Source organism: Leptodactylus fuscus, chromosome 2, assembly GCF_031893055.1.
Source record: "Leptodactylus fuscus isolate aLepFus1 chromosome 2, aLepFus1.hap2, whole genome shotgun sequence".
Classification (NCBI taxonomy): domain Eukaryota; kingdom Metazoa; phylum Chordata; class Amphibia; order Anura; family Leptodactylidae; genus Leptodactylus; species Leptodactylus fuscus.
In genome coordinates this window covers 96716354-96736449 of record NC_134266.1, presented here as the reverse complement: position 1 = coordinate 96736449, position 20096 = coordinate 96716354, and the positions used below count along the sequence as shown (strand labels likewise).

The 20096-nt window shown below is 43.6% G+C and overlaps 1 protein-coding gene across 1 annotated transcript in view; it reads left to right on the top strand.

The window, feature by feature from the left end:
• KCNC4 (potassium voltage-gated channel subfamily C member 4) overlaps nt 1–18163 on the top strand; it is a 68938-nt gene extending 50775 nt beyond the window's left edge. Inside the window, exon 3 of the mRNA XM_075264215.1 lies at nt 17727–18163. Coding sequence (XP_075120316.1) covers nt 17727–17977 — 251 coding nt within the window. The 3' untranslated portion in view covers nt 17978–18163. The remainder of the gene's footprint in view (nt 1–17726) is intronic.
• Nucleotides 18164–20096: the final 1933 nt, after the last annotated feature.

Here is a 20096-nt window from a genome sequence, read left to right as displayed (position 1 = left end):
TTGTCACTAGACACAATTTTAAACTCAACGTTACACTTTTTAGACAATGACTCAAATTTTTCCATACTTTAAAAGTAAAATCTTTACTCACCACTGTAGAAAGCTTCACCTTCAGCTTATCCTTGGAACAGTTGGTCCCTGTCATCAGAACGTCTCAGTACGTCTGGCACTTGTGGTCCTTCTGTATTTCCTCACAGGCTTTCCTCACACAGGCTTCCAGGCTATCATATAACACGTGCAACAGTCATCTGTATCTCACCAATATAGGTTTCTTTTCGAAGTCTTCCTGAATCTTGCAATTCATACAACTTGCAAAATACTCCTCTCCTCCCCCTTAATTGCAAGTGAACGGAACGAGAAAAACAGGAAAAAAACGACCGTGCTGGGCTCGCCACTGTTAAATATCTTGTATTTGCCGGTGAGACTTGTGTCCACTGTTAAATATCCGGACCTGGCCTTGTCCACGATAGGAAGAAGTCAGCTTGTTATAAATCAGTGTAGAGGTTTATTAATATCTTGAAGGAAAACACAGGAACAGGGAAAATGTCCAAATAACACAAATATCAGTCAATTGTCAATAGCTTACATCTTCAGAGAAGTTAAATCATCTGGATATCTTGTAGTTACAGCTTGGTTCATGCTTGTCATCTGGTTGGTGGACTTGGGCTGGTTACGACGTCCATGGATGTCCATCTGCCTGGACCACCCACCCTGGTGTTCCCAAAGACAGACCTCCTGGTCTTCCCCTGGTCTTCCCAAAGACAGACCCAGACATGTGTATTTCTTACTCATTTATATTCATGAGAGTGGGTGTTACCTTCCATCTTGTAGCTATGTAAGGAGATTTCTAAAATAGTGTACTCTAACCGCACCCATGTTCCAAGAATATAAGACTATGATGTCAGTAGAGTGTTAACCCCATGTCTGCTAGAGAATATTGTAAATATATAATATTTAACAACCCCTGATGATGTAATTGGTATTAATTAGAGATGAGTGAACACTAAAATGTTCGAGGTTCGAAATTCGATTCGAACAGCCGCTCAATGTTCGTGTGTTCGAACGGGTTTCGAACCCCATTATAGTCTATGGGGAACAGATACTGGTTAAGGGGGAAACCCAAATCCGTGTCTGGAGGGTCACCAAGTCCACTAAGACAACCCAGGAAATGATGCCAACACCTCTGGAATGACACTGGGACAGCAGGGGAAGCATGTCTGGGGGCATCTAACACACCAAAGACCCTCTATTACCCCAACATCACAGCCTAACAACTACACACTTTACACACTCAATACCACCTCTCTGACAGTAGGAAAACACCTTGAAACATGTGTATTTGGCACTTGCAGTGAGGAGAGCTTGTCACCAGCAGTGAATTTGGCCCTTGTAGTAAGTTGAGGTTGGCACCAACATTTGTTTTGAAAATCAGGGTGGATTGAGCCTCTAACCAGCAGAGTTTGGGCAAATTCATGGTGGAGGGAGCCTCTAAAAACCATAGTTTGGACCAATTCATGGTGGAGGGAGCCTCTAAAAACCCCAGTTTGGACCAATTCATGGTGGAGGGAGCCTCTAAAAAACCCAGTTTGGACCAATTCATGGTGGAGGGAGCCTCTAAACAGCCCAGTTTGGACCAATTCATGGTGGAGGGAGCCTCTAAACAGCCCAGTTTGGGCAAATTCATGGTGGAGGGAGCCTCTAACCAGCCCAGTTTGGGCAAATTCATGGTGGAGGGAGCCTCTAAAAACCCCCGTTTGGACCAATTCATGGTGGAGGGAGCCTCTAAACAGCCCAGTTTGGGCAAATTCATGGTGGAGGGAGCCTCTAACCAGCCCAGTTTGGACCAATTCATGGTGGAGGGAGCCTCTAAAAACCCCAGTTTGGACCAATTCATGGTGGAGGGAGCCTCTAAACAGCCCAGTTTGGGCAAATTCATGGTGGAGGGAGCCTCTAAAAACCCCCAGTTTGGACCAATTCATGGTGGAGGGAGCCTCTAAAAACCCCAGTTTGGACCAATTCATGGTGGAGGGAGCCTCTAAACAGCTCAGTTTGGGCAAATTCATGGTGGAGGGAGCCTCTAAAAACCCCAGTTTGGACCAATTCATGGTGGAGGGAGCCTCTAAAAACCCCAGTTTGGACCAATTCATGGTGGAGGGAGCCTCTAAAAACCCCAGTTTGGACCAATTCATGGTGGAGGGAGCCTCTAAACAGCCCAGTTTGGGCAAATTCATGGTGGAGGGAGCCTCTAAAAACCCCCAGTTTGGACCAATTCATGGTGGAGGGAGCCTCTAAAAACCCCAGTTTGGACCAATTCATGGTGGAGGGAGCCTCTAAACAGCCCAGTTTGGGCAAATTCATGGTGGAGGGAGCCTCTAAACAGCCCAGTTTGGGCAAATTCATGGTGGAGGGAGCCTCTAAAAACCCCAGTTTGGACCAATTCATGGTGGAGGGAGCCTCTAAAAACCCCAGTTTGGACCAATTCATGGTGGAGGGAGCCTCTAAAAACCCCAGTTTGGACCAATTCATGATGGAGGGAGCCTCTAAACAGCCCAGTTTGGGCAAATTCATGGTGGAGGGAGCCTCTAAACAGCCCAGTTTGGACCAATTCATGGTGGAGGGAGCCTCTAAAAACCCCAGTTTGGACCAATTCATGGTGGAGGGAGCCTCTAAACAGCCCAGTTTGGACCAATTCATGGTGGAGGGAGCCTCTAAAAACCCCAGTTTGGACCAATTCATGGTGGAGGGAGCCTCTAAAAAACCCAGTTTGGACCAATTCATGGTGGAGGGAGCCTCTAAACAGCCCAGTTTGGACCAATTCATGGTGGAGGGAGCCTCTAAACAGCCCAGTTTGGGCAAATTCATGGTTGAGGGAGCCTCTAACCAGCCCAGTTTGGGCAAATTCATGGTGGAGGGAGCCTCTAAAAACCCCCGTTTGGACCAATTCATGGTGGAGGGAGCCTCTAAACAGCCCAGTTTGGGCAAATTCATGGTGGAGGGAGCCTCTAACCAGCCCAGTTTGGACCAATTCATGGTGGAGGGAGCCTCTAAAAACCCCAGTTTGGACCAATTCATGGTGGAGGGAGCCTCTAAACAGCCCAGTTTGGGCAAATTCATGGTGGAGGGAGCCTCTAAAAACCCCCAGTTTGGACCAATTCATGGTGGAGGGAGCCTCTAAAAACCCCAGTTTGGACCAATTCATGGTGGAGGGAGCCTCTAAACAGCTCAGTTTGGGCAAATTCATGGTGGAGGGAGCCTCTAAAAACCCCAGTTTGGACCAATTCATGGTGGAGGGAGCCTCTAAAAACCCCAGTTTGGACCAATTCATGGTGGAGGGAGCCTCTAAAAACCCCAGTTTGGACCAATTCATGGTGGAGGGAGCCTCTAAACAGCCCAGTTTGGGCAAATTCATGGTGGAGGGAGCCTCTAAAAACCCCCAGTTTGGACCAATTCATGGTGGAGGGAGCCTCTAAAAACCCCAGTTTGGACCAATTCATGGTGGAGGGAGCCTCTAAACAGCCCAGTTTGGGCAAATTCATGGTGGAGGGAGCCTCTAAACAGCCCAGTTTGGGCAAATTCATGGTGGAGGGAGCCTCTAAAAACCCCAGTTTGGACCAATTCATGGTGGAGGGAGCCTCTAAAAACCCCAGTTTGGACCAATTCATGGTGGAGGGAGCCTCTAAAAACCCCAGTTTGGACCAATTCATGGTGGAGGGAGCCTCTAAAAACCCCAGTTTGGACCAATTCATGATGGAGGGAGCCTCTAAACAGCCCAGTTTGGGCAAATTCATGGTGGAGGGAGCCTCTAAACAGCCCAGTTTGGGCAAATTCATGGTGGAGGGAGCCTCTAAAAACCCCAGTTTGGACCAATTCATGGTGGAGGGAGCCTCTAAACAGCCCAGTTTGGACCAATTCATGGTGGAGGGAGCCTCTAAAAACCCCAGTTTGGACCAATTCATGGTGGAGGGAGCCGCTAAACAGCCCAGTTTGGACCAATTCATGGTGGAGGGAGCCTCTAACCAGCAGAGTTGGTGGAAATCAGGGTGGAGGGAGCCTCTAACCAGCAGAGTTGTGGGAAAGCAGGGTGGAGGGAGCCTCTAACCAGCAGAGTTGGGGGAAATCAGGGTGGAGGGAGCCTAGTATTAGCAGAATTGTGCAACGCTTATGGTGGATGAGTATGAGGATGCGGAGGAATTGGAGAGGTTGAGTACAGACATGGAGTTTCATGTTGGGGTGCTTTACACAGGTGGGCCCAAAAATGAAGGCTCTATCCAGTGGTGGTTCATTTTTATCAAAGTGAGCCGGTCGGCACTCTCAGCTGACAGACGGGTGCGCTTGTCAGTGATGATGCCACCGGCTGCACTGAACACCCTCTCAGATAGGACGCTGGCGGCAGGACAGGACAGCACCTCCAAGGCATATAGGGCAAGTTCAAGCCACAGGTCCAACTTCGACACCCAATACGTGTAGGGCGCAGAGGGGTCGGAGAGGACAGGGCTGTGGTCGGAAAGGTATTCCCGCAACATGCGCCTATACTTCTCACGCCTGGTGACACTAGGACCCTCCGTGGCGGCACTTTGGCGAGGGGGTGCCATCAAGGTGTCCCAGACCTTAGACAGTGTGCCCCTCGTTTGTGAGGACCGGTGAGAACTTGGTTGCCTACTGGAGGAACTACCCTCCCTGCCGCCAACGTCACATGCTGGAAACATCTCCATCATATTCTGCACCAATTGCCTGTGGCAAGCATTGATGCGATTGGCCCTCCCCTCTACCGGAATAAAAGACGAGATGTTGTTTTTATACCGGGGTCAAGGATAGCAAAGATCCAGTACTGGTTGTCCTCCATGATTTTGACAATACGCTTGTCGGTTGTAAAGCACCCCAACATGAACTCAGCCATGTCTGCCACAGTGTTAGTTGGCATGACTCCTCTGGCCCCACCGGAAAGTTCAATCTCCATTTCCTCCTCATCCTCCATGTCTACCCATCCGCGCTGCAACAATGGGACGATTCGAAGTTGCCCGGAAGCCTCCTGTATCACCATCACATCATCGGACAACTCTTCTTCCTCCTCCTCCTCCTCCTCCTCCTCCATTAAACGCAGTGAAGCGGACAGATGTGTGGACCTACTCTCCAGCTGTGACGGATCGGATGCTATCCCTAACTCCTCTGTGTGATTTGAGTTATCCCTGATGTCAATCAGGGATTCTCTCAGAACACACAAGTGCGGGATTGTAAGGCTCACCATCGCATCCTCAGAGCTCACCCTCCTTGTGGACTCCTCAAAGACCCGTAGGATGTCACAAAGGTCTCTCATCCATGGCCACTCATGGATGTGAAACTGAGGCAGCTGACTTAGTGGCACCCTAGGGTTTTGTAGCTGGTATTCCATCAAAGGTCTCTGCTGCTCAACCACTCTATTCAACATCTGAAACGTTGAGTTCCAGCGTGTGGGGACGTCGCACAAAAGCCGGTGTTGTGGCACATGCAGGCGTTGCTGGAGAGATTTTAAGCTAGCAGCGGCTACTGTCGACTTGCGAAAGTGGGCGCACATGCGCCGCACTTTCACCAGTAGCTCTGGAACATTGGGGTAGCTCTTTAGGAAACGTTGCACCACTAGGTTGAAGACGTGGGCCAGGCATGGAACATGTTGGAGTCCGGCAAGCTCCAGAGCTGCTACCAGGTTCCGGCCGTTATCACAAACGACCATGCCTGGGCCCAGGTGCAGCGGCTCAAACCATATTGCCGTCTCATCGAGGAGGGCATCCCTCACCTCGGAGGCAGTGTGCTGTCTGTCCCCCAAGCTGATCAGCTTCAGCACAGCCTGCTGACGTCTACCAACGCCAGTGCTGCAACGTTTCCAACTCGTAGCTGGGGTCAATCTAACAGCGGAGGAGGAGGCGGAGGAGGAGGCGGTGGCGGAGGAGGAGGCGGTAGAGGAGGAGGAGGGGGGTGTTCTTCTGGTGTCCCTGCCAGGAATGTTAGGCGGGGAGACGAGGTACACCGGGCCAGTTTGGGAAGCAGTCCCAGCCTCAACTACATTCACCCAGTGTGCCGTCAGTGAAATGTAGTGTCCCTGTCCGCATGCACTTGTCCACGCGTCGGTGGTCAAGTGGACCTTTGTGCAAAGCGCGGAACTAAGGGCCCGCCTGATGTTGAGTGACATGTGCTGGTGCAAGGCGGGGACGGCACACCGGGAGAAGTAGTGACGGCTAGGGACGGCATAGCGAGGTGCCGCAGTTGCCATCAGGTCCAGGAAGGCGGGAGTTTCAACAAGCCGGAACGCCAACATCTCCTGGGCCAGCAGTTTAGCGATGTTGGCGTTCAAGGCTTGCGCGTGTGGGTGGTTAGCAGTGTATTTCTGCCGCCGCTCCAATGTCTGAGAGATGGTGGGTTGTTGTAAAGAAGCGCCTGATGGTGCCTTTGATGGTGCAGGAGAAGGAGATAAGACAGGAACAGGGGAGGATGAGGGAGAAGTCAACAAAGTGGCGGAGGCAGATGAAGTGGTGTCCTGGCTCGTCCTCTGGAGTGCATCGCCAGCACAGTCAGCAGTGGCAGAGGCAGTGGCAGAGGCAGTGGCAGTGGCGTGAACGGCAGGCGGCCTTTGTCCTGCCGTTGCTGCCTGCCACTGATTCCAGTGCTTGGATTCCAAATGACGGCGCATTGAAGTGGTGGACAGGTTGCTCTTCTCAGAGCCCCTAATCAATTTCGAGAGGCAAATTGTGCAGACAACACTATATCTGTCCTCGGCGCATTCCTTGAAAAAACGCCACACCTTCGAGAAACGTGCCCTCGAGGTGGGAGTTTTTCGGGGCTGGGTACGAACTGGAACATCTTGGGAGATTCCGGGTGTGGCCTGGCTTCGCCTAAGCTGCTGACCTCTGCCTCTGCCTCTAGCTACCCTTTTTGGTGCTGCACTTGCCTCAACATCCACACTACTTTCCCCACTTGACATCCCCCCTGTCCAGGTCGGGTCAGTGTCCTCATCATCCACCACTTCCTCTTCCAACTCCTGTCTCATCTCCTCCTCCCGCACAATGCGCCGGTCAACTGGATGCCCTGACGGCAACTGCGTCACATCATCGTCGATGAGGGTGGGTTGCTGGTCATCCACCACCAAATCGAACGGAGATGGAGGAGACTCTAGTGTTTGAGCATCTGGACACAGATGCTCCTCTGTTAGGTTCGTGGAATCGTGACGTGGAGAGGCAGGTTGAGGGACAATGAAAGGAGCGGAGAACAGCTCTGGGGAGCAGGGACAGTTGGGGTTATTGTTCTGTGAAGCTTGGGAATTTTGGGAGGAAGGAGGACAAGACTGTTGGGTAATAGGAGGAGAGGAGGCAGAGTCTGACTGGCTGCTGGACAATGTGCTGTAAGCGTTCTCTGACAGCCATTGCAAGACCTGTTCCTGGTTCTCGGGCCTACTAAGGTTTGTACCCTGCAGTTTAGTTAATGTGGCAAGCAACCCTGGCACTGTGGAGTGGCGCAATGCTTGCTGCCCCACAGTAGTAGGCACGGGACGCCCTGTGGCTTCACTGCTACCTTGCTCCCCAGAACCATTCCCCCGACCTCGCCCACGGCCTCGTCCACGTCCCTTTCCGGGAGCCTTGCGCATTTTGAATTCCCAGTTAGAAATTGGCACTATATACCAGTAGCAAAAATTGTGGGTGCACGTAACCCCAATATATTCTTTGAATTCCCAGTCAGACAATGGCACTGTATACCAGTAGTAAAAATTGTGGGTGCACGTAACCCCAATATATTCTTTGAATTACCAGTCAGAAACTGGCACTATATGGCAGTAGCAAGAAATGAGGGTATTTGTAACCCCAATATATTCTTTGAATTCCCAGTCAGAAACTGGCACTGTATACCAGTAGTAAAAATTGTGGGTGCACGTAATCCCAATATATTCTTTGAATTCCCAGTCAGACAATGGCACTATATACCAGTAGTAAAAATTGTGGGTGCACGTAACCCCAATATATTCTTTGAATTCCCAGTCAGACAATGGCACTATATACCAGTAGTAAAAATTGTGGGTGCACGTAACCCCAATATATTCTTTGAATTCCCAGTCAGACAATGGCACTATATACCAGTAGCAAGAAATGAGGGTATTTATAACCCCAATATATTCTTTGAATTCCCAGTCAGACAATGGCACTGTATACCAGTAGTAAAAATTGTGGGTGCACGTAACCCCAATATATTCTTTGAATTCCCAGTCAGAAACTGGCACTATATGGCAGTAGCAAGAAATGAGGGTATTTGTAACCCCAATATATTCTTTGAATTCCCAGTCAGAAACTGGCACTGTATACCAGTAGTAAAAATTGTGGGTGCACGTAACCCCAATATATTCTTTGAATTCCCAGTCAGACAATGGCACTATATACCAGTAGCAAGAAATGAGGGTATTTATAACCCCAATATATTCTTTGAATTCCCAGTCAGACAATGGCACTGTATACCAGTAGTAAAAATTGTGGGTGCACGTAACCCCAATATATTCTTTGAATTCCCAGTCAGAAACTGGCACTGTATACCAGTAGTAAAAATTGTGGGTGCACGTAACCCCAATATATTCTTTGAATTACCAGTCAGAAACTGGCACTATATGGCAGTAGCAAGAAATGAGGGTATTTGTAACCCCAATATATTCTTTGAATTCCCAGTCAGAAACTGGCACTGTATACCAGTAGTAAAAATTGTGGGTGCACGTAACCCCAATATATTCTTTGAATTCCCAGTCAGACAATGGCACTATATACCAGTAGTAAAAATTGTGGGTGCACGTAACCCCAATATATTCTTTGAATTCCCAGTCAGAAACTGGCACTGTATACCAGTAGTAAAAATTGTGGGTGCACGTAACCCCAATATATTCTTTGAATTCCCAGTCAGACAATAGCACTATATACCAGTAGCAAGAAATGAGGGTATTTATAACCCCAATATATTCTTTGAATTCCCAGTCAGACAATGGCACTGTATACCAGTAGTAAAAATTGTGGGTGCACGTAACCCCAATATATTCTTTGAATTCCCAGTCAGAAACTGGCACTATATGGCAGTAGTAAGAAATGAGGGTATTTATAACCCCAATATATTCTTTGAATTCCCAGTCAGACAATCGCACTGTATACCAGTAGTAAAAATTGTGGGTGCACGTAACCCCAATATATTCTTTGAATTACCAGTCAGAAACTGGCACTATATGGCAGTAGCAAGAAATGAGGGTATTTGTAACCCCAATATATTCTTTGAATTCCCAGTCAGAAACTGGCACTGTATACCAGTAGTAAAAATTGTGGGTGCACGTAACCCCAATATATTCTTTGAATTCCCAGTCAGACAATGGCACTGTATACCAGTAGTAAAAATTGTGGGTGCACGTAACCCCAATATATTCTTTGAATTCCCAGTCAGAAACTGGCACTATATGGCAGTAGCAAGAAATGAGGGTATTTATAACCCCAATATATTCTTTGAATTCCCAGTCAGACAATGGCACTGTATACCAGTAGTAAAAATTGTGGGTGCACGTAACCCCAATATATTCTTTGAATTACCAGTCAGAAACTGGCACTATATGGCAGTAGCAAGAAATGAGGGTATTTGTAACCCCAATATATTCTTTGAATTCCCAGTCAGAAACTGGCACTGTATACCAGTAGTAAAAATTGTGGGTGCACGTAACCCCAATATATTCTTTGAATTCCCAGTCAGACAATGGCACTATATACCAGTAGCAAGAAATGAGGGTATTTATAACCCCAATATATTCTTTGAATTCCCAGTCAGACAATGGCACTGTATACCAGTAGTAAAAATTGTGGGTGCACGTAACCCCAATATATTCTTTGAATTACCAATCAGAAACTGGCACTATATGGCAGTAGCAAGAAATGAGGGTATTTGTAACCCCAATATATTCTTTGAATTCCCAGTCAGAAACTGGCACTGTATACCAGTAGTAAAAATTGTGGGTGCACGTAACCCCAATATATTCTTTGAATTCCCAGTCAGACAATGGCACTGTATACCAGTAGTAAAAATTGTGGGTGCACGTAACCCCAATATATTCTTTGAATTCCCAGTCAGACAATGGCACTGTATACCAGTAGTAAAAATTGTGGGTGCACGTAACCCCAATATATTCTTTGAATTCCCAGTCAGACAATGGCACTATATACCAGTAGCAAAAATTGTGGGTGTATATAGCCCCAATTCTATTGCTAGGGGACTTGCAGGGTATTTCTGAGGTGAAGGTGGGGGGGCACACCGTTGGAACGGTGATTTGGGGTGTATATATGGGGTATACGGGAATACACTGTCAGTGTGTTCCATTCAGGATCCTGGGAAAGCTGGGTTGCGGCGATTGAGCCCGTCAGTGCCACGTTACACTGACAAGCTTCTCCCTGGAATTGAAGTTATATGTAAGCCCAATATATTCTTTGAATTCCCAGTGAGACAATGGCACTATATGGCAGTAGCAAAAATAGTGGGTGTATATAGCCCCAATTCTATTGCTAGGGGACTTGCAGGGTATTTCTGGGGTGAAGGTGGGGGGGCACACCGTTGGAACGGGTATCGGGGGTATATATCGGGTATACGGGAATACACTGACAGTGTATTCCATTCAGGATCCTGGGAAAGCTGGGTTGCGGCGATTGAGCCCGTCAGTGCCACGTTACACTGACAAGCTTCTCCCTGGAATTTAGCTCTTACAAGAGCTGTTGTGGTTGTCTTCTCCTTCCTATCCTAGCCTGTCCCTGCCTACCCAGAATCTAAGCCCTAGCTAGCTGGACGGAAACCTCCGTCCTCGGTGAATTGCAAGCTCAGAATGACGCGAACCTGGGCGGCGCTGTTCTTTTAAATTAGAGGTCACATGTTTTCGGCAGCCAATGGGTTTTGCCTACTTTTCTCAACGTCACCGGTGTCGTAGTTCCTGTCCCACCTACCCTGCGCTGTTATTGGAGCAAAAAAGGCGCCAGGGAAGGTGGGAGGGGAATCGAGTAATGGCGCACTTTACCACGCGGTGTTCGATTCGATTCGAACATGCCGAACAGCCTAATATCCGATCGAACATGAGTTCGATAGAACACTGTTCGCTCATCTCTAGTATTAATTAAACACTTCAGGTTTAGTGCAGGGGTAGACAACCATTGGGACGCCAGCTGTTGAAAAACTACAACTCCCAGCATGCATAATTGCTCTGCTGTAATTGGAACACCCATGGAAATGAGGGGAACATGATAGGAGTTGTAGTTTCACAGCAGCTGGAGTGCCGAAGGTTGCATACCCCTGGACTAGAGATTCCTTGATTGGTGTACTGTTGCCTCGGGTTTTAAGTGGATCTTTGGAGGTCTGACCCTGTTAGCGTGGCATTCGTCCAATAAGTGGCCTTAGGGTGACCTCCTATTGGTTAACTGATGCAACATCTCCTACACACTTTTTAGAAGCACTGTCCCGATACTTGTGGTTAGGGATGTGTAAATATCTTTTTTCTCCCTATTTGGAATCATATATCCTGTGATTGCGTCTTACCCCTTGGTGGAGGTTTTTTCTTGTTTTCGCTTTTTGGTTCCCTATCTGGTATTTTGGGGTGGGATACATTTTATGATTACCAGAAAGATGAAATATTTGTTAAAGGTTAAGTTTTACTTGTATTATTGTATCTCACAGTTTTCACAGTGAATGTCATTTTTTAGCACTACAAAGTGATAGTGTCATAGTCATCATTATGTGATTATATTGTATATTATTTTCTCCAGTGAACAAATGTAACAGAAGCAGCATTTATAATATGTAACATTATATTGAGAACAGGAGAGTGATGTTTTGAGGTCAAAGTAGACATTAAATAGCTGCTAAGACAACAGAGCAGCCCTGATTGTATATCATTTTTAATACTTGTTGGGTAATATTCAATAGTGTTACATTGCTATTTAGCAAGTGCTTTACTACACTCCATTCAATTTATCATGTGTCTTTGTGTCCTAAATATTAATACTAAAGTATCTGTAAACAATATGTACAGTATCTGTAAATCAAATTTTACAAGTTGTTGTAAATGTAATAGTGTATACATGGCAAGACAAAATTAAAGATAGGTAGGTAAACTATCCGGGGACTTTTAAAACAGCAAAGCTTTATTAATAATTAATTTAAAAGCATATTAAAAAAGACTTAGACGCTCCTATAACAATTGTCAGTCAGAAGGTAAGTATATTCCTAAGAAAAACTTCCACAGGGGTATTGTTGTATTTTCCAACCAACCTCAGAAAAAATCCCCTCTATCAAAATAAGGGTATATGTCCTTTATCGTTACTAGTCTTCCACTATGGATATTAGGAATGTATACCACATTATAGAGGAGATGGAAATTCTATAGAGTACCTTCCCTTCTTCTATTTATTTTTCCTCTAAGGGGAGGTATTGTCCCTGATTTCTTTTCAATTCGTGGGTAACAATATATTTTAGGAATTGTTAAGTACAGTGGTGAAAATCAGATATACATAGGGAAGTAGGAAAATTTGCTTACCTCCTATAGTTAACTACTGACACAGTCATCTGGAAATCACCTAGAGGATATATATCCTTAGACCGGGTTCAAACGATGTCTTTTGGCACGTAATGTGGTACGTAGACGCCGCGGGAGCTTTTGCGGGCCATATACGCTCCCATTGTTTTCAATAGGAGCTGGTACCGTATACGCGGCGCTATTTTGCGGCTGTCACAAAATCACGGCCGCAAAATAGCGCCGCGTATACGGTATGGGCTCCCATTGAAAACAATGGTAGCGTATATGGCCCGCAAAAGCTCCCGCGGCGTCTACGTACCACATTACGTGCCAAAAAACATCGTGTGAACCCGGCCTTATTCTGATAATGCTGAAGAATGTGTGCAGAATCAGGGTGTAACAAGCAGCAATATCTGGAGACCAAAGTGGAGGCACAGCTTGGACAGGAGTAGGGATAGGTGAATAAATTATTGGCTACTTCCTGCTGGAATAATCCAGTAGGTGGTGACCTAACATATCACTGTGTGAGGGCCAAAGAAAGGTGGAAATATACCATGTGGGGACCAGAAGAATAAGACAGTATTATACTGTGTAAGAGTAAGTAAAAGGGGGTAAAATACTGTGTGGGGACTGGTAAAAGGGGTAATATACTATGGAGACCACAATGCGGTTTATGATGTAGTTTTTAAACTACAATCAGACCATCTATTTGATCATGAATTCGGCAGGTTCGGCCAACAATGATCTAATGTATATGCAAACCTTAGGATAGGAGGATGTATGCTTGAGCTAGGAGACAGTTGTGATGGTTTATAAATTTAGAAGGACTTTCTACGTGGGACAACCCCATTAATAAAGTATACTCATGATTACATTAAGATATAGATTGTACTGTCAAATGGTGATGGTCATGGTAAGAAGTCATTAAGCAAGGTCTTTCGAGAATACTACATTATACTTCTTTTGGACTCTTCTGTAAAGAACTGTGATGATTCTGAGAACATTGATGCTGACACTAAGCATATTATCTGTTCTGATGGTCCATATTACCATTGGTAAGCCATACTCCTGACCTGACTACCATTTTTATCTGACCTAAAGAACTTCCCTGTCTAAGGCTGCTGAGACATTGTTACCATCTGGCTATTTTATTAAAAACCTTTAAAAGACATCAGTATTGCTAACAGTAGTTTTTCATGCATTTTTTCTGGCGTTTTTTTTCCCCCTACAATAAAGAAGGATATAGTAAGACATCTGTAAAAATAGCAGGAAAATTTTAATGCAATATTGTGTTCAAAGACCAAAGTATAAGTGTGATACCTTCACTGACTAACCTGAAAAATTACATTTACAGGCTTTCAAAGGACAGAAACTCCTTTGTCATGCGTTTATAAATGAATGACTGAGAACACAGCACAACACTGGCAAAAATGAGGTGATACCTTAGAGAAGGTAGTATAATAAAATTGAGGTTATAAAGGTGAGGAGTCTTTTGTGCTTGTGGCACCTGCTACATCTGTTTGAGTTCGCCAAGTTATGGGCATGGAGCCATTCTGGAGATCTGTGACATTGAGATAATATCTCATAATGTGCTTTTTGAAGTCGTACGCAAGAGGAGAAGCCATGTGAGTTGTTTTTTAAATAAACTTGTAATTTTCTTCTGTCAGCTTCAAATCCAGTTCTACTTCCCAGGTTCTTAGAAACAGTAGAATGCTAAGCTCAGGAGGCTGGAGCAAAAACTGCTTACAGCTTTTCACCTTCCAGGTAAAGGGAAACCAATTGACCATCACTTTTTTGAAGTCTGTCAAGCCTGGATAGATGAGGTGAATCAGATTATGAGATTTGACTAACTAATAAGCTAGCCTAGTAGAAACCATGACTCCTTCTTGAAGATTTTGTCCCCCTGAATCAAGGTAGAGTCTGTCTCAGCTTCTCCATGCTGATGTCCTAGTTATGTTGTGTTATATATCAGTTTTTTTCTTTCCTGACTGCAACCTCTCAATAGATACTTGTAAGTACCAGGCATATTTAATATATGATAGGGAGCACTGCCACTGTTTCCTCTCCCTCCCCCTACACCCCTCTTCCTCCCCCTCCATCACATACATCTCCCTCCCACCCCAATTTTGCCTCTAATGGTTGTTTCTAAATCTCATTGTTCATGCACGTATATAGCTGTTTTTCATGTTGTTTGGACTTAGCATCTGGTAATTTGTTACTCTGTTACAGTTTGTGAAAGATACGTGTGTGTGTTATTTGCCAATACAATTTTATGAGACTCTTGTTCTTCTGTATTGTAAATTTTTTTAAAAAAATAATAAAAACTGTGAATTAAAAAAAAATAATAATAGTAAGAGTGAAGAGTTGGGAGGTCAGTGGTTTGGAGTCATGCAGGAGCCTCAGTGCTTTGAAAACTTGCAAATGTATTTTTCCTGGTTAGTCAATAAAGGTATCATACCTACAACATGTTTGCCTTTTTGACACAATATATCAAATATTGCATGATGTTTTTCTGGCTAGCATGGTACTACACTATCTTTCTCTATATTTAGGTTGCTTTAGTTAGCATTTCAGCACTGGAGTCCTGGGTTCGAATCCTGCCAAAGACAACATCTACAAGGAGTTTGTATGTTCTCTGTGTTTGCATGGGTTTCCTCTGGATACTGCAAACACATACTGATAAGGAATGAAGATTGTGAGCCCTATTTGGGACAGTGACTATATAAGAAAGCATAAAAAAAAACTTGTGGGGGGGGGGGAGCCAAGACAAAAATCTATGTATTCTCCAAATCAATTGAGATTGAGGCATCAGAGGAGGGATGGAAGTGGAACAGTTGGGTACTCCAGAGACAAAATGAAGTTTACCTGACCCAAATCCAATGTCACCCTTAGAAACAACCTCCAGTCCAGTGGAAGATAATGGAGTCAGTTTTTGATTTTAAGTAGTGATGGTGATGCTTTTATTGAAGGATATACTTTTAATGCGAGCAGCATAGTTTCAGTGTGGAGAATATGATACATTCACAGCATAGACAGTGAAAGAGTTAATACACAAATGCATCCACACATCACATGATGCTCTGGTGAGAAACTAAACTGTTTGTAAGACAAGAGGTGAGACCATTTCCCAAAAGAATAAAACATGATTTTTTTTTAAAGGCAAGCGCAAGCCAAGTCAAAAAGTCAAGATATTCCTTCTATTTTTAGCTTGTTACAATTGGCTGCTGACTGAGGCATAGGCAACAGCCTGATACACCATGCTACCAGGTAAAATAATGAAAACCTAGAGTATAGTTATTTTTTATCATTAGATCAGTGGTGTGATGAAACTAAATAATGTACATCCTAGCATTTTATAGGGTTTGCTATACTTTATACTATTAGAAATCAGCTCCTTTTATCAGTATGTGCATAATAGAAGGTAACAATATTCTCTGCTACCGATACCGATTGATATTAGCACTAGAATTAGTTTTATATATATATACAGTCCTATGAAAAAGTTTGGGCACCCCTATTAATCTTAATCATTTTTAGTTCTAAATATTTTGGTGTTTGCAGCAGCCATTTCAGTTTGATATATCTAATAACTGATGGACACAGTAATATTTCAGGATTGAAATGAGGTTTATTGTACTAACAGAAAATATGCAATATGCATTAAACCAAAATTTGACCGGTGCAAAAGTATGGGCACCTCAACAGAAAAGTGACATTAATATTTAGTAGATCCTCCTTTTGCAAAGATAACAGCCTCTAGGTCGCTTCCTGTAGCTTTTAATCAGTTCCTGGATAAAGGTATTTTGGACAAACAATTCAAGTTCAGTTAAGTTAGATGGTCGCCGAGCATGGATAGCCCGCTTCAAATCATCCCACAGATGTTCAATGATATTCAGGTCTGGGGACTGGGATGGCCATTCCAGAACATTGTAATTGTTCCTCTGCATGAATGCCTGAGTTGATTTGGAGCAGTGTTTTGGATCATTGTCTTGCTGAAATATCCATCCCCGGCGTAACTTCAACTTCGTCACTGATTCTTGAACATTATTCTCAAGAATCTGCTGATACTGAGTGGAATCCATGCGACCCTCAACTTTAACAAGATTCCCGGTGCCGGCATTGGCCACACAGCCCCAAAGCATGATGGAACCTCCACCAAATTTTACAGTGGGTAGCAAGTGTTTTTCTTGGAATGCTGTTTCTTTTTGGACGCCATGCATAACGCCTTTTTTTATAACCAAACAACTCAATCTTTGTTTCCAAAATGAAGCTGCCTTGTCCAAATGTGCTTTTGCATACCTCAGGCAACTCTATTTGTGGCGTACGTGCAGAAACGGCTTCTTTCTCATCACTCTCCCATACAGCTTCTATTTGTGCAAAGTGCGCTGTATAGTTGACCGATGCACAGTGACACCATCTGCAGCAAGATGATGCTGCAGCTCTTTGGAGGTGGTCTGTGGATTGTCCTTGACTGTTCTCACCATTCTTCTTCTCTGCCTTTCTGATATTTTTCTTGGCCTGCCACTTCTGGGCTTAACAAGAACTGTCCCTGTGGTCTTCCATTTCCTTACTATGTTCCTCACAGTGGAAACTGACAGGTTAAATCTCTGAGACAACGTTTTGTATCCTTCCCCTGAACAACTATGTTGAACAATCTTTGTTTTCAGATCATTTGAGAGCGGTCTGTCCATGTTCGGCGACCATCAAACTTAACTGAACTTGAATTGTTTTGTAGAAAGAAATGGTCCAAAATACCTTCATCCAGGATCCAGGAACTGATTAAAAGCTACAGGAAGCAACTAGAGGCTGTTATCTTTGCAAAAGGAGGATGTACATATTACACATGTACATGTAAATATTAATGTCACTTTTCTGTTGAGGTGCCCATATTTTTGCACCGGTCAAATTTTGGTTTAATGCATATTGCGCATTTTCTGTTAGTACAATAAACCTCATTTCAATCGTGAAATATTACTGTGTCCATCAGTTATTAGATATATCAAACTGAAATGGCTGCTGCAAACACCAAAATATTTAGAACTAAAAATGACTAAGATTAATAGGGGTACCCAAACTTTTTCATAGGACTGTATATATATATATATCGTTCCAATAACAAGTTTAGTAAGACTAACATATATAACAGTAATTTATTGCATCATAATGTTCTTAATTAAGTTTCATGTTTTTTTTTTCACAGATTCTAAGCAAAATGGCGATGCCAACACAGTAATGTCAGATGATGACCATGAAGAGCCACCTCCATTCCAACCACTAGAAGACAACAGAATTATTCGAAGGGCCAGTGCCAAAGACAAAAACAAGTCCGGGGCCTCATGCTTTCTTCTAAGTTCTGGAGATTACACTTGTGCTGCTGATGGGGGAATAAAGAAAGGTATACGAGATATAGATATAGAGATGGACTCACAGATTCTCCTAGGTCCCTCATAAAATAAATATTCCATAGTAATTTTGACCTGGATGTATATTAAATCTCAATTTCATAGTCTTCCCATAGGAAATTGATGAAAACTACATAGGTGAAGTGTTACAATTTGTCTCTGGTCACCTGTGTGGTAAAATGTTTCTTATACGTATCTTTTATCTTTGTCTGACGGAAAACTGAAATAAAGTTCATTCTGTGTAAGAAAATAAAGTAATTGTTAGTAAGAAGTTTGTTGGTTATTGAATTCATCAGAAAGAAGCCTGAAGTCAATAGATTTGGAGCTAATACATTACCTATGGTTTGTGTCAGGTACACCAAATAATATCATCTGGGGGTAGTCTTAAAGCCAAAATCCTCACCAATCACTTAAAAGAAGGGCCCTAGAAACTCTCCTGAGGGCCATTGTGTAGTTTCGGCTCATTTACTTTTACAATTTACATTTACGTTTATTTCAGTAAAACTTTCACAGATCGACTGAAATGAATATATCATGATATTATAGATATCTTTAAGCTACAGATGTCACAATATCCATTATGAAGGAATGCATAGTAACCAATAATGGATTTACCTGCACCACTTTAGTTGATGCATCTCCATCCATCATTGCCAGACGTGACTCACATATTTCTGATATTCTTATTACCTGTTACATGGATGTATTCTATTACTGATCTACACCGAATGTGATGCAATGGTGAATTCATGAGTGAGGCTTATATCAGACCTACAACAATATTGTGCTTGCACTGCACAATTCAACCGGATGAGTAAATCGACAGCTGTTTGTATTTTTACATGATCCTCAGAGTGTACACTAAAGAGTGCATGCAGTGCTTTCTCTTCTCCTTTCAGGGAAAAGCCAAAGGTTCACACCATATGCAAAACCGCTTACTGTAGTTCGAGCACTCAAATCCCACTAATATGCATCATGTTAATGCACTCCTTTCTGACAGATACACATTTATAGAACAAACTGCTATGAAGACACATCCTTTTGTGTACATATAAATACTAATTTTTAAAAAACTGTTGATTTTGACTCGATTTGGTCAGCTGTCTGTCCCTTTCCGCTTTTTGGTTGGACAGAGAAGTGTATCCTAACATGCTTTTCTGTACTGGAAAAAAATGGATGAGCGAGTTGGTTTTTTAGAATGAACATACAATGGATTCTACATCCATTTGAAACCATTTTCTTTTTAGACCCAAAAACTTATTATATTCTGGGGTCCTGTCATATCCTAAAGTATAACAAGTGGAGGCCCAGGGAAAGTAAGTAAAAATAAAGGTTCTGCTCGCCTTGCCCCACATCTCGAAGTTCCATGGTCCCCTGACATCCTCTTGTGGCATCTTCCAGCTCCTGGATAACGTCCTGCTCCCTGGGGTCACTGCTGAGGCCTATGATTGGGCCTCAGTGCTCATGTGGGACACATTGATGTCACAATGATTGGGTCTCAGCAGTGAGACCCCTTTCTTTTTAACATTCACATAGCCATATGACTGCTTCATATTTGTGAGGCAAGTTGTACTTTCTAATGGCATCATTTAAAATTCCATACCGTATACTAGGAATCTGGAAAAAAATGATTAACTAGATGCGGCCAAAATAAAATATACATACGTTCATACTTTAAGCCAGAATTCAAGTGCAGCCATTATTGTAAAGTTCATTATTAGGATGAATTCATCATCAGGGGTCTTATGGATCCAGTACATTATCATACACATACACACTATACCTGAAGAAAGTGAAAAATATTTATAAGACCAGATATAAATAGGTAGGTAGTTGTAGGTAGATAAATGTAGGTAGTTGCTAAAAGTATAAATAGCATAAAGAGCTTTACATTGTAATAAATTTAATATATTCATATAAATGTTAAGATGTCATAATGCAGACCGTTGTATTTCCTAGAGACAGTCAATGCATTATTGATGGGAAAGGTACCAATATAAAAAGTAGTTCTAATGGAATTAAGTAGTGCATAAAATTATATTTAGATTTGATCTGTAATGTGTTTATAACTGTACTGAGGTCGTCTTATGAGGACTAACTTATACTCATTCAGAATTTAGAAGAAACTAAATCTGGCCATAAACTTGAGATTTTGTATAAAGCAGAAT